This window comes from Propithecus coquereli, unplaced genomic scaffold (genome assembly GCF_000956105.1).
Source record: "Propithecus coquereli isolate 6110/MARCELLA unplaced genomic scaffold, Pcoq_1.0 Scaffold116, whole genome shotgun sequence".
NCBI classification, from domain to species: domain Eukaryota; kingdom Metazoa; phylum Chordata; class Mammalia; order Primates; family Indriidae; genus Propithecus; species Propithecus coquereli.
In genome coordinates, this window is record NW_012135636.1 from 465,704 (window position 1) to 479,992 (window position 14,289).

The 14,289-nt window shown below is 40.5% G+C and overlaps 2 protein-coding genes across 2 annotated transcripts in view; one reads left to right on the top strand and one right to left on the bottom strand.

The window, feature by feature from the left end:
* The window catches only part of PPP2R3C (protein phosphatase 2, regulatory subunit B'', gamma), a 28,991-nt gene extending 26,021 nt beyond the window's left edge, over nt 1-2,970 (bottom strand). Inside the window, exons 1-2 of the mRNA XM_012657917.1 lie at nt 2,898-2,970; nt 162-289 (exon numbers count right to left, since the gene is read on the bottom strand). Of these exons, the coding sequence (XP_012513371.1) occupies nt 162-289; nt 2,898-2,955 (186 nt within the window). The 5' untranslated portion in view covers nt 2,956-2,970. The remainder of the gene's footprint in view (nt 1-161; nt 290-2,897) is intronic.
* Nucleotides 2,971-3,307: 337 nt separating this feature from the next.
* The window catches only part of KIAA0391 (KIAA0391 ortholog), a 152,813-nt gene continuing 141,831 nt past the window's right edge, over nt 3,308-14,289 (top strand). The window contains exons 1-4 of the mRNA XM_012658198.1: nt 3,308-3,617; nt 4,496-5,213; nt 6,862-6,909; nt 7,418-7,550. Of these exons, the coding sequence (XP_012513652.1) occupies nt 3,596-3,617; nt 4,496-5,213; nt 6,862-6,909; nt 7,418-7,550 (921 nt within the window). The 5' untranslated portion in view covers nt 3,308-3,595. The remainder of the gene's footprint in view (nt 3,618-4,495; nt 5,214-6,861; nt 6,910-7,417; nt 7,551-14,289) is intronic.

A 14,289-nucleotide genomic window follows, 5' to 3' on the forward strand; every position in this document is an offset into this window, starting at 1 on the left:
AAAAAAAAAGTAAAACCAAACTGTAAGCCAGCCACACCGAGTCCAGTGCTCAAGGCCTCTTCGGTGTGGCTCTGGGTCATGGTCCTCAAATTTGGCTCAGAGTAAATCTCTTTAAAATTATTTTACAGAGTTTGGTCTTTTTTCCCGTTGACACCACTTACCCTATAATAAAACCGGGGAATGGTCTTATAGAATTCATTGGTGTTTTTTCTACCTCCTTTCCATTCTGAATAGTATTTGGTAAATAAATCCATTTCTTCATCTTTTAATTCTTGTTCACTTTTTTTTTCTGGCAACAAAAAAGATTAAGGGGAGAAAAGCACTTTTAAAACCAAGCAACACTTTTACTCAGATCATCCTATATACTATAGTCTAATTAAAATAGTTGCAATGCCAAAAAGGCCTTCACAATTGTCCTTAGACCCTGAACATATTAACTTGAATCATTCCTTTCCACTGAATCAGCCTTCCCCACATCTTCAACCACTTCTGAGCATGCTCCGTCTACTTCTGTTTATCACTAAAGCTAGTCTCTTAAGTCACTGCCTCTCCTACAGACCACTGGAATGTTCCTAATTCATTCAATCAAAAATATTTACTGAGCACCTTCTATGTACAGAGCACTGTATTAGACACTGGCACCAGAGGGGTGAGCAAAACAGCCCCAGCCTCTGACTTCATGGAGTTTCAGCCTCATAATCACTGTTCCTTTACCTAACGTAAAAAAAACCCTCCTCTGTCTGAAGCTCACAACTGACGCATCCATTACCTTCCAACCTGCCCTGCTATTGGGATGTAGCTGTCTCATTCAGCTATTCCTCCTCACTTATTAAAATTTGTGGACCACAGTGACTGGTGCACAGCATTTTTCACAAGGCCCTGCTATCATCTACGATGAATAAACATTTATGTGGGTTACCATGAGCCCTGCAACTCTGAAGGTTTTCATCTTTACTTCACTCTGCTACTCACTTCTGTGGCACAGCCACAGATCTTATTTGCTCCTCTTCTGAAATCTTAAGCTCTGATACACTCTCAGATTATCCTTTGTTATTCAAAACCTCACTGCCATAATACTTGCACTTCAGCCTCAGAGATCTTCAATTCTGTGATCTGTTTTCTCAAAAGTTTATTTTCCTTTCTGCTCTCACTTCCAATAAGCCTGTAGTTGTTTACCTGAACTCCTTTTAGGACTGCATTTCTGCCACGTTAGTTTTTAACCTTGGACTAAACCTATAATTTCTTTACTATGGCTCAGTGCTGTTGGAGAAAACTGCAAAATTTTATAAGTAAAATGAGGACTGACAACTGACCATTGGTTAACTGACCAACAGTTAATATGGAAGTCACTGATGATTCTGGAAAAGCAGGAATTAGAGACAAGTAGAGATTTAACCAACAACTTTTTTAACAAGTGTGACTGATTATAAGGGGAACAGAAAAATGAGGCATTAACTAGAGGTGGAAATTAAGTCAAGAAAGTTTAAGATGGGAGAAATACTAGCATGTTTATATACTGATGGAAATAATTAAGAAATAAAAATTGATGATGCAGGACAGGGGACAACTGCAAGAGAAGGCAAAAATGGGATCTAGCACAAACATGGGATCTAGTATACCAATGAAGGAAAACAGCCTAAAACGGGAGCTGTATGACCTATATAATTTAGTAATTCTTCCCACACTAAATAGTAAGTTTTACAAGGACAGGGATTTTTGTCTGTTTTTTTCACTGCTAAAGCCTAGAACAGTACTTGGCACATAACAGGCATGCAATAAACATGTGTGAAAGAATGGAGTGGGTTCAAGAGTTGAGACGAGAAGAAAGCAGAGAATGCACAAGTACAGGTAACTTCTTTGAAAAGTTTTCCTATAAAAGGTGCAGAGAAGGGTAGCAGAAGCTGGAGGGGAATGTGGGATCAATATGATTTTTTTTTAAGATGGGGGATATTACAGCATGCTTGTCAGTGCTCATGAAAATGATCCAACAGAGTAGTAAAATTTGATGATGTATGAGAGGACAAGGCTGGAGTGAAGTCAGTGCATATAAGAAAGGGAATGCGATCTAGTGCTGGAGTGGAGGGACTCTTAAATGGGAGCATGGACAATTCATTTTAACAGCCAAGGCAGAGTGTATGGACAACTATGGGGGTGAGGGACTGATAGAAATGGTAAATGAGGACAGGCGAGGTTCTTCTTTGACTGCTTCTACGTTCTCAGAGAGATACATATTGAAAAGCAAAGAAGTTCAGCTAAAGGTAAGGAGTGGGTAGGCCAGATGGTAAGTTTGGGAGATGAGAATTGAGTGTAGAAGACAGAATGTCTAGAGAAACACGGCAGACGTGACCAAAACACCTACTTTAGGTTACTTGACATGGATTAAAAGTGAGACAACTCACCATGGTTCTGTTTTTCTCCAGCCACTTTCAGGAGCTCTGAGTGCGGATGTGAAATAGGAAAGATAGATTTAACCACGTTGGTTAACAAGCAAGTATGAAGGAGGAGGGAAGAAACAAGGAAAAATGAGTTATGAAATCTAAAATGGCTTAGGAAGGAAGCGAAAAGTGACAGTAAAAAGGCGATAGGTTCAATGAGGTCCTGATGGAGTCGAAGACTTGTTGGAGCCGGGGTTCTCAGTATTCCTCACAAGTCTAGATCAAGACCACAGAAGTCAGTGACTAACGCTAAGCTTTCCGTTCCTGTAGATTCTTTCTTGGGGAAGTTTGGGTCGAACCTCTCTGTATCCCTAAACCACGTTCCACTCCGCCTCCTTTGTCACAGCCGTCTTTTACAGAAGCCGAAAGTGTGGCTCCCAATTGCTCCTCCTCCCCACTCTCCCCCAACCTCTAGGAGTTTAGGGCCGGGCTATCCCAACGAGCAGCCCCTCCCAAACTCACTGTTTGGACCGGTGTTGGGCGTAGCTAAGCGCCGGCGAAGAACTTCTTTCCAGTCCATGGCCGACTCCCGCGCAGCAGCGCCTGCATTTGCTGTTTACTAACCGCTCCACCCCTATCAGTTCAGACGTCAGACGCCGATAAGCCCCGTAAAGGTTAGGAAGGCCGCCCAATCGCCATTTTGGACATGGGCGGAAGTCACGGCTAAAGAGGCAAAACCGGAGCTATCGCGGAGAATGTGGTGACCACGCTGGCGGGAAAAGCAGAAGAGAAAGATACGGAAAATGGCGTCCCAGGCTCACTAAGCTCGATTTTAAATGCCAGGATAAGGAAGTCCGCATTTTTATTTCTTCGTCGTGGGCCTCTTGCGCGTGGGCACCACGTGACTCAGCAGCCCATTGAAGTTTCCGGCCTGAGAGAAGCGCTTTCTTCACAATTTCTTTTCATTGTTCATTGCGCAAAGCTGGTGGACCTCAAGATCCACTGAATATAGCAGATGCTTCAGTAGCCGTCTCTTACCCTTCTGCCACTAAATGCTTCAAAATTGCCTTTTTTCCTCGCCGCTAGGCCCGGTGGAACGCCTGGGTCCAGGTCAGTATCGCCCCAGCGGCTGGGGCCGGCGCGGTGCATTGTGGAAACTGTAGTTTCCGCCGCGTTCCTGGTCGCCTGAGTGTTGCTTGAGTGCGGTGGTGAATTATTGAATGAACTTCGTTTCAGCAATCGGTACACATTTAAGGCTGCGCCCTTCTCGGACTTCTCTTCCTTACCTGAGTTGTTGGCTCAGCTGACTCCCTACCTCCCCCAGCCCCATTCCTCATCTGTCGACTTTTGCCGCTTGGGGAGGGTTATGCAGGGCGAGGGCCCCTAAATTTGGCTTTTGCGGCTGTGGTTTCTGGTGGGTAGGGGTTGGCGGCTCCTGATCGCTGTTTTTGCTTTTCGCCCCTTTTCCAGCAAGCCTCCATGGGATCCTGCCCCATTTCAGGATAGTTGTGATCCACGTGAGTAGAACTGAGTGTTCCTCCTTGTGCCTTTTCCTCAGATTCATGGACTGGAATATAACAGACACCAGAGGATTACTGCTCTGTCCCCTGGTTTGGAGTTTGCGACGTTGGATATCCCGGGATCGTTGTTTTAGAGACAGAACTCATCTGCCTTCGTTGCTATTAAGTAGTCTCAAAAGCAGCACCCAATTTGTCTGTAAGGAAGAAACGAAATCTCCTTTTTAAAAGTTGCACTTCGATTCTCCGCCCCCGACCTCCAATCTCTTAATTTTGCTGTACAAGTAGGGATTTTTCCAAACAACTCTCTCATGATCCGGTGCTGATCTCACTGCATAATGACTTTCTATTTGTCTGGTATTGGAAGCTTTCCTAAGCTTTGGAAGAGCAACCAGGTATGGCAAGGCCCAGGGCACTCTTACCTCTGTCTCTTTCTCACAGACTTCTGTGGCATCAGGAACCAACAGAGGTGGTTTTCTCTTAAAGCAATGTCTCCACAAAATACCAAAGCAACGGATCTGCTAATTGCCAAGGCCAGGTATCTCAAGAAAGATGACAGCAGTAATAAGCAAGTTTCCTCTGATTCTTCTCATTTTTTTTTAGCTGGAGCAGCTAAGAAGAGATCGCAGATGAATCCTCAGAGTAAAGATCATGCTTTGCCACCTGTAAAGAACACTATTGAACTCCCAACAAAACCTTTGAATTCAAAGGAGTGGGATAAACTTAAGGAAGATTTCAAAGGAAAGGTCAATTTTGAAAGTTGGATCAGTTCACAGATGGCTCACTGTCATAGCTCTGTAGATGTGGCTAAATCTCTGCTGGCATGGGTAGCAGCAAAAAACAATGGTATTGTAGGCTATGATTTACTGGTCAAGTATTTGCATCTGTCTGTCTTTCATAAGCAGACATCAGAAGTTATTGATGTCTATGAAATTATGAAAGCCAGGTATAAGAACTTAGAACCTGGAGCATATACTCTTCTCATCCGGGGATTAATCCATTCAGACAGATGGAGAGAGGCCTTGCTGCTGTTAGAGGACATCAAAAAAGTCATGACCCCTTCAAGAAAGAACTATAATGACTGTATCCAGGGAGCCCTTCTTCATCAAGATGTAAACATAGCTTGGAATTTGTATCAGGAATTGCTAGCTCATGATCTCATTCCTATGTTGGAAACTTTAAAAGCCTTCTTTGATTTTGGAAAAGACATAAAGGAGGATGACTATTCAAACAAACTACTAGACATTCTTTTGTATCTAAGAAATAATCACCTATATCCTGGGGAGTCATTTGCACATAGTATAAAAACATGGTTTGAAAGGTAATTTTGATTTTTCTTTATTTGTATTTATTTTAATAAGTATACCTACAAGTAGTCTTTCTTTTTTTGTTGTTTCTGAGAATCATTTTATTCAGATTATACTTTTTTAGTAAGATTTGTTTCCTCTTTAAATTTTCTCTCCTTAAAAATGTGGTAGCATAAACAATTTGTGCTAATCTCCACCCAGCACATAAAAAAGAAATTCTAGAGCACTTGTAGTTTTTATGTATTTTTTACCTTTTAGAAGGATCATTTATTTTGTTTTGTTAGGCATTAAGTAAGATGTTGAGTACTTATGAATAGTACTTATGGCCTGAGTGCATAGCAAGAAAAGGATATAGTATTTGGCTAGAACTGTTCTTGGGCCATTATTAGAATTTTCAGAAGCTCCTCTGAAATCTAATGACTAGGATATAATGTGCTTATATTTATTCTGTCTAATCTCTGTTATTTCATCAACTTGGATGGTAAGATTGCAGAGAGGGATCCTGACCAAGCCTGATATGCAAACATTAAAAAGGAAAATCCTCATCCTACTAGTTTGTTTTGGATTTTCCCATCATTTGGTTGCTCTCTCTCCAAAGCTCTCACCTTTGCGTTCTCTTTGATTTTATATATGTTACTGGCTATGCACCTGTTTATTGCTTCAGTCTGCTCCTCTTATTTCTTCATTAATTTGCTTCAGGCCCTTTCCTAAAAATTCATTTCTTCCCTCTGTTTTTCTCTTGCCTTTTTATTCTATATCATGTATACAGAGCTTTGAGTAGCAGTTACGCTTAATTGTCTTAGCAAACTTATTGAACATCAACAGAGGAGGAACCAGGTGAAAATCTTTGAATCCCAAGAGTTTGGATTTTATTCTTTCATCAAGAATGCTGGTTTTGGATTTTATTCTTTTATCAAGAGTGGTGGTTTTGGAATTTTAGAAAGGTAATTGCCAAAACAGTGAGAAGAATAGATTGGAGAGGGATTAAGATTGGAAACAGGGAAATCTGTTTGGATATAATTTTAAATTTGGGTGTGGGATGATGAGGTCCTGAATTGAGAAGTGGGAAAGGAGAGAAGGCAAAAGAATCAGTAAGATTGAGGGCAATATATGTTAGAGGAAGGAGGAAAGGATAAATTAATGAACAAATAAATCAATAAATAGTTTTTAAATGCCTCCAGTTAGAGTAGGCATTGTGGTTTGTGATGTAAGATCTATTATGACACTCTCAATTTAATTGGGAATACCAGACAGTTAAATAACAGTGGTGTATAAGATGATAGTATCAGAGAAGAGAGAAATTATTCCAAGCAGGAGCAATCTCTGGCAGCTTTCTGGAGAAGGTTAGAGTTGAGTTTGATTTAGAGGTTACACTGGATCAGCTGCTTTCTGTACAGCTCCAGTGAAGGTTGGTTTAGACTTGAAGATGAGGGTCAGATGGCCAGAGAAGAACTGAATGGAAGAAGGACATTCAGAGTAGGGTACCATCAGCTCCTTAGCCCATCACAGGGTAGCAACCACTCTTCTAAATAAACCATTCTAGGGAAGTATATTGAACTTTGCAGAGCTCTTGCCTACGGAGTTTGTAAATACAATGATTTATCTTTAGGTTCAGTAGGAATCTAACCTTCTGATGATTTGGCTTTGCAATCTTCTCTTTAGTGTTCCTGGACAACAATGGAAGGGACAATTCACCACAATCCAGAAAAGGTAAACACCAATATTTAGTTTATTTTTAACTTGTTTGATTTAGATTTAGTAAGTTTTGTTGCTATTGATTAAAAAAGTATTTAAGAACACCTTAGGGATAGGATAATTAAGAGTTTATAATTAGAGTACCTGGGCAAAAAAGCACATTTTGCATTTGGAGACTTTGCAGTGGATCAAAATGATTTTCCTGTAAGTACTGTGAGCCTTTGTGAAGCCTTAGAGATGTTTTCCCCTAGACATTTGGGACCCAGTTGTGTTTTAGGAATTACTTTAAAAATTTCATCTGGATACCCAGCAGTCTACTCTTTTCGGATTTCTTGCACACTTATGTGTGATAATATCAGGTTTACAAAAATCAGATGCATGTGATGATCACAAAGATTTTAATGTTCTTTTTTTATTAGCTTTTAATTTCCTTGTGTCCTGGGATTATTCATTTTAGGAAAAGGACATTATGTAACAAACATTTTTTCTGGACATTATGTAACATAAACAATTATAATTACAGTGGTCAGTGTTCCGCGTGTGGCAAAAACATAGAGTCTATTAACCTGAGTCCAGAAGAGTATGACTTTCTCAAGGGAAAAATCATGAGGGATGTGATCGATGGAGGTGACCAATACAAAAAGACAACACCTTGGGTGAGTCTAACAGGTTTTATTACCTTCTTGAATTGCTTGTCTAGAGCAGGGGGGGGGCAATTTCTGTAAAAGTCCAGGTAGTAAATATTTTAGGCTTTATGGGCCATGTGGCGTTGTTGTAACTTTTCAGCTCTGCTGTTGTAGTTAAAACAGCCATAGACAGTACATAAATAAGTGGGCATGAATGTGTTCCAGGTAAACTTTATTCATTAAAACAAGCAGTAGGCTGCATTTGGCCTGCTGGCCACAGTTGTCAACCTTTCAGAGAGATTGCTTTAGAATTTCTTAGAATAATTGGATTAGGCTATCATCTATTGATGTCAGTCCTATTACATCTGGACATCATAAGTACACTTAAACTAAAGAGATAGATGCCTTGTTTTTTCTCTAAGTGCTTCCAGAAAACTGTATTCAAATAAACTCCATCAAAGACATTGCAGTTTCTCACAACATTTCTAGTAAGGAGAGTGACAGAATTATTTACATACTCTCCTATGTTGAATTTGATTCTCACTGATTTATAATAGCTTTGTTTTGTTAATCTTCAGTACTTTATGCTGGCTTACTAAGGTGTAGTTGAAGAGGTAAGCTGTTTTTTTGTTGGTTTTCCTTGGGGAAATGCTGCCCATCATCTCACTGAATCTTTTTCCTTCAAGATACCAAATAAAAATGAGAAGTGAAAATTGTTATGCCTTCTCACCTTGACTTATAATTTTCGGAAAATGTCGTAAGATCATATAAAGACCTTTAATTTCAGAATAAAGTCCAAATCTGGTCTATAAAAATAATATCTCCATTTTATAGAATTCCTTTTAGCTAACTTTATGATAAAATGATGGTTAACATTTATCAAGTAATGCTAAGTACTTTACATTTATTATTTTGTATCTCATTTTATCCTTGCAACCACCTTATAAGGTACTATTTTATTTCTATTTTACAGATAGAATGATTGAGACTTTGGGAGATTAAATTTGCCCAAGGACACCTCACTAATAAAATCTAGGTCTAACCAACCCCAAAACCTTTGTCATTATACCCTACTGCCTCTCTTACAGTGGCAATCCATAGGTTCATATATGCCTGACAACCAACTGGTTGTAATAGCTCTTAATGCCTTAGTAATTTCTGCTAGCTAAAATACGATTTGAACAAATTCACTTTTCTCTCAACAAACATCCAATGAGCACTTATGTGTATCTTCTAAACTAGGTGTTCTGATAAACATATGGTTATGTAAATCATGCTGTTTGCTGTGAAAAACTTACCATTTCTATTATGGGCTAACTGAATGTTCTTCCTACCCTCCAACTTTTTCTTTGACAAAAATTTCAACCTGCAGAAAAAATTTTAAAAATAGCAGAATGTACTACATATTCTTCATCTAGAGTAACTATTCATATTATGCCACATTTGCTTTCTATATGTATGTGTCTGTTTTTATGAACCATTTAAAGGTAAGTTATAGACATGGTGACACATTACCTTAAATATTTCAGTATATATCTTCTAAGACTAAGAAAATTCTGTTACTGAATACCATTATCACATTTAAGAAAACTAACATTACTTCAATATTATCTAATAAAAAGTATGTAAAATTTTCCCCAGTGTCCCTCCAAAATGTATTTTATAACTATGTTTTTCCCCAATTCAAGATTCAATCAAGGTTTACTTATTGCTTTTGGTTGTTATGTCTCTCTAAATCCAAACCAGTCCCCCTAGCCTTTCATTTTTGTTTCTATGACACTGACTTTTAAAAAGTCTGGGTGATTGGTCTTACACAGGGCTTCTCAAATTTTGTACTTGTAAATCACTTGAGGATCTCGTTAAAAAGCAAATTCTGATATAGTTGTTTGAAGTGGGCCCTGATACTCTATATTTTGAACAAGCTCCCAGGTGATGTGAGTTTGGTCTTTGGGTCACATTTTGAGTAGCAAGACTATGGACCAGCTAATTGTCTGATTGCTTTCTCTTTATTAGTTTGGTTTAAATGTTTTTGCATATACTGCATAGGTGATGCCATGGGCTTCTTATTGCACCAGAGCAGGCATATAATATCAGATTCTTTGCACTATTGCTGATGCTATTTGATCACTTGATTAAGAAGGTGACAACCAGATCTCTCTGTCGTAAAGGTACCTTTTCTCCTTTGTAATTAATTAGTAATCTGGGGAATAACTTTAAGACCATGCAGATATCCTTTCATCCATTAACTTTTTTTTTCTTTTTTTTGAGACAGAGTCTCACTCTGTTGCCCGGGCTAGAGTGCTGTGGCGTCAGCCTAGCTCACAGCAACCTCAGACTCCTGGGCTCAAGCAATCCTCCTGCCTCAGCCTCCCGAGTAGCTGGGACTACAGGCATGCGCCACCATGCCCGGCTAATTTTTTCTATATATATATTTTTAGTTGTCCAGATCATTTCTTTCTATTTTTTAGTAGAGACGGAGTCTCACTCTTGCTCAGGCTGGTCTCGAACTCCTGACCTTGAGCGATCCACCCTCCTCGGCCTCCCAGAGTGCTAAGATTACAGGCGTGAGCCACCGCGCCCGGCCCATCCATTAACTTTTTAAGTTAATTTTTATTGGTACATGATAGTACATATTTATGGGGTGCATCCATTAACTTTTTATCCAGTGTGTTTAGTATCATGGAGATAATCCCTGCCTTTGAAGGCTGCAAAGTGGTGATTTTCTAATTATTTCATTCCTTCTACATTTATTAACCAGCATTGTTATTCTATAAAAATTTTTGCTTTTTTCCTTTTCTCCCTCTTTTTTTATTGATTATCAATATGGACACATTTATTATAGTCCCTCCTTTTTATTCACTGTGTTAGACTCTATTACCATCATTATTCTTTTTGATGCTGAAATTGTCCCAAATTTGGCCAGTGGGAGCTCCTTCAAGCTGGCTTCTGTCTCTTTTTGGCACCCCCCTCCCCAACCCCAATCAGTTTTTGACCTCTTCTGTGCTTTCTGGCACAATAAGATGTCCCAGGTGCTCACCTGGAAGTGCCCCTGCCCCAGTCATGGACTCCCTAATTGAATATTTTTGTTTAACACCTTCGATGGCTAAACATCGCTATAATTCCTTTTTTATGAATGTTAACTTTAATTCTGGATTAATAGAAGGAACATTTGTTAATTTTTCTCTGGTGACAGAGACTTAGAACCCAGAGCAAATCTTTCCTCTATATAGTGTTAGTTGCAGGTTCCAGACAGTAGTGAGACTAGCAAAGAGTAGGCATGTATTTACCACAATTCACAAAGCATCTGAATATATTCTCAGAGGATTGGACATTTTATGGCAAGGTGTAAATTACTTTCACCTTTTCTCTTTTCAGGCATCTTTCCCCTTTCTCCCTGCAGCTCCCCAATGCTGTGTTCCAGTTCTTGTCATCGTCCTTTCACCTTTAAACTATTAACATGATAATAACAATAGCCACCATTTATTCAATGATAACCATATGTCATACACCTCTAGGCTTGTTACAGTCACAACAGTCAGAAATATCTTACAAAGATTTCACCATTTTGAAGATGGGGAAGCTCAGGATAAGAGCTTGGTGAGAGTGCCGGGAGGGCACATACCTGGATTGATTCAGGGTTTAGTTCTGCAAGACTGGTGAGGTGAAAGGGGCAGGGATCCAGAGCACTTCCAGTGATAGCAATAGAATCAACTCTTCTGAGTCTAGAGGGAAGGAATTAAGGATAGTGGATAAGTTAAGTGTGTAGGTAGGGCAAAGAATTTAGAGCATTTGTTCAGACCTCTAATTTGTGAGAAATACAGGAGCAAATTGAATACCTGAAGGTAAGAAAAGGTATGGTACCCTAAGGGAGCTTGAGAGACTTTTTAAGTTTTGGAAGTTTGGATTATTAGTGAGAGGATTGGGGAAAGTGTTGCTAGGTGGTACTGAAGCTCCAGCTGAGGCTGGAGAGCATAAGTTTGTAATGGCATCGATCTGTTTTGGTGAGCCATTTTCAGCAGTCCTGGGCCATCGAGGTATAAGAACAGAGAAGGCAGATGGATAAGGTGATACAGGATTTTACTGGTCTGGTACAGTTGAGGGAAAAGGGAAAATAGGAGTTGAGGATGTGAGAGGGTGGCTCAAGTAATGGGCCGTGAGATTGAGGTTGATAAGAAAGAAGTAAAGATAGGTGGGAACTCACAGATTAGGACATAATAGAGATAAAAGTCGACTGGAAACTGGTTGAGGTTGAAGAGCAAGCATAAAGGGGGTGAGTGCCAATCAGGAAATTTCAATCGTGTTATATTAGAGTTAGGTTTCAGAGACAGAGTGCTCTGGAGTGATGACAAGGTCCAGGGTGTAAGAGTTGAGCAGACACAGAAACTGAGAGCCTAAAGTGCTAGTTGGTCACACAGAGATATCAAGCAGGAGCCAAGTGTGGTGGCTCATGCCTGTAATCCCAGCACTTTGGAAGGCCAAGGCAGAAGGATCCCTTGAGGCCAGGAGCTCGAGACCAGCCCGAGCAAGAGCAACACCCTGTCTCTACAAAAAATAGAAAAATTAACTGGACATGGTCTCATACACCTGTAGTCCCAGCTACTTGAGAGGCTGAGACAGGAGGATCTCCTGAGCTCAGGAGGTAGTGAGCTATGATCATGCCACTGCACTCCAGCCTGGGCGAAAGAGTGAGACCTTGTTTATAAAAATATAAGTAAATAAAAATAATTATCGTGTGGACATTCTTTTTTTTTTGTTTTGAGACGGAGTCTCACTGTGTTGCCCGGGCTAGAGTGCCGTGGCGTCAGCCTAGCTCACAGCAACCTCAAACTCCTGGGATCAAGCGATCCTTCCTGCCTCAGCCTCCGAGTAGCTGGGACTACAGGCACGTGCCACCATGCCTGGCTAATTTTTTCTATATATATATTTTTTAGTTGTCCTATTAATTTCTTTCTAATTTTTAGTAGAGACGGGGTCTCACTCTTGCTCAGGCTGGTTTCGAACTCCTGAGCTTAAAACAATTCGCCCGCCTCGGCCTCCCAGAGAGCTAGGATTGCAGGCATGAGCCACCGCGCCCGGCCTGTATGATAATTTTTAATAATAATAATTACAACCACATTTATGGAATGTTTACCATGGGCTGGGCACAGTGCTTTGCCACTTAGGCTAGTAATGAATACTGTGAGTCAGATGCCAAATTCTTGATAAATATGAAGGTGCCTGGAACAACACAGATAATAGCAAAATGGAGGGATGTAGAATGGTATAGATCAGGGGTCAGCAAACTATGGCTCAAAGACCAAATCCAGCCTACCACTTGTTTTTGTGAATAAAGTTTTACTGGAACACAGCCATACTCATTTATTTATGTATCGTCCGTGGCTGCTTTTGTCCTGCAGAGTTGAGTAGGTACAAAAGAGACCATGTGGTATGCAAAGCCTAAAATATTTACCATTTGGCCCTTTACAGAAAAAATTTGCTGACCCCTGATATAGATGAATATCATAAGCCTCAGGTGAGGTGGGGAGTGGAGAAGTAGTGAATTTGAAGGAGCAGCAGGACTAGGAGAGGGCCTCTCCTTTCTCAGTCAGTCCTATAGCTAGCTGGGGGCTAATGAGTGCTAGGGAGACATGAAAGTGTTTTAAGCAAGAGTGTGATATATATATTTTAGAGAGACCTCTGGCAGCTGGGTGGAAGAAGCCATTGAAGGGGAAATCACTGAGGCACTAGAGTCTAGACACAGGCTGCTTAGTGGTCCAAGTATGGGATAATAAAGGAAATGAATGCCAGAATAAGGGTAGAGAAGGAACAGCTCAGCTTTGAGAACATTTTAGGAGACAAAAATATGAGCATTTGATTTGGCTGCAGTGATGGGAGAGAAGGACAAGATGTCCAGGTTTTTGGCTTGGGAGATGGGATGGACGAACTATGACTCCCTATTCCTTTCTTTCACCTCCCTGGAATGATGCCATGTACCAGGAACAGCTATGAGGAGAACATAATACTTTAATTTCTTACATTGGGTTTTAATGCCCACGGAAGATCCAGGACTGGGGGTCCAATGTGGAGGAGAGAGCTAATGCTAGAGGAGTGGGGGACCATCAACATAATGGTAATAGATTAAATCCCGAGAATGCCTGAACTCATCCAGGAAAAGAGTAAGAAGAGTTTTGGGCTGAGTTCAAAACTCAGTGGGGTGGGGTGGGGTAGGGTACAGGGACACCAACATAGGAAGTCGCTTATTGTGGAGAGAACAGTCAGACCAAGGCAGAGAGAATCTTCTCAGTGCGGTGTCGCAGACACCAAAAGAGAGTAGCATGTACTAAACATTTGGTAAGATGAGGCCCGAAAAGGGTTCATTGGGTTTGACAGCTAAGAAATCATTGATGAGCAGTTTCAGTAGTACACTTGGGACCAAATTCAGCCAGGTTGTAGTAGCTGAGTGAACACACATTGAGTGTAAACTCTATTTTTGAGAAGTTTACATGAAAATAAGAAAGAGATGGGATAGTGGTAGCTAGAGGAAGGTAGGAGTCAAGGGAGAGTTTAGGGAGATGGAGAGACTTATAGACATAATTTTAAAGGATGAAGGAAAGGTGGACCATTAAAGTTAAAAATATTGAATAGGCCAGGCGTGGTGGCTCACACCTGTAATCCTAGCACTCTGGGAGGCCGAGGCAGGCGGATCGTTTGAGCTCAGGAGTTCGAGACCAGCCTGAGCAAGAGCGAGACCCCATCTCTACTAAAAAAATAGAAAGAAATTAATTGGACA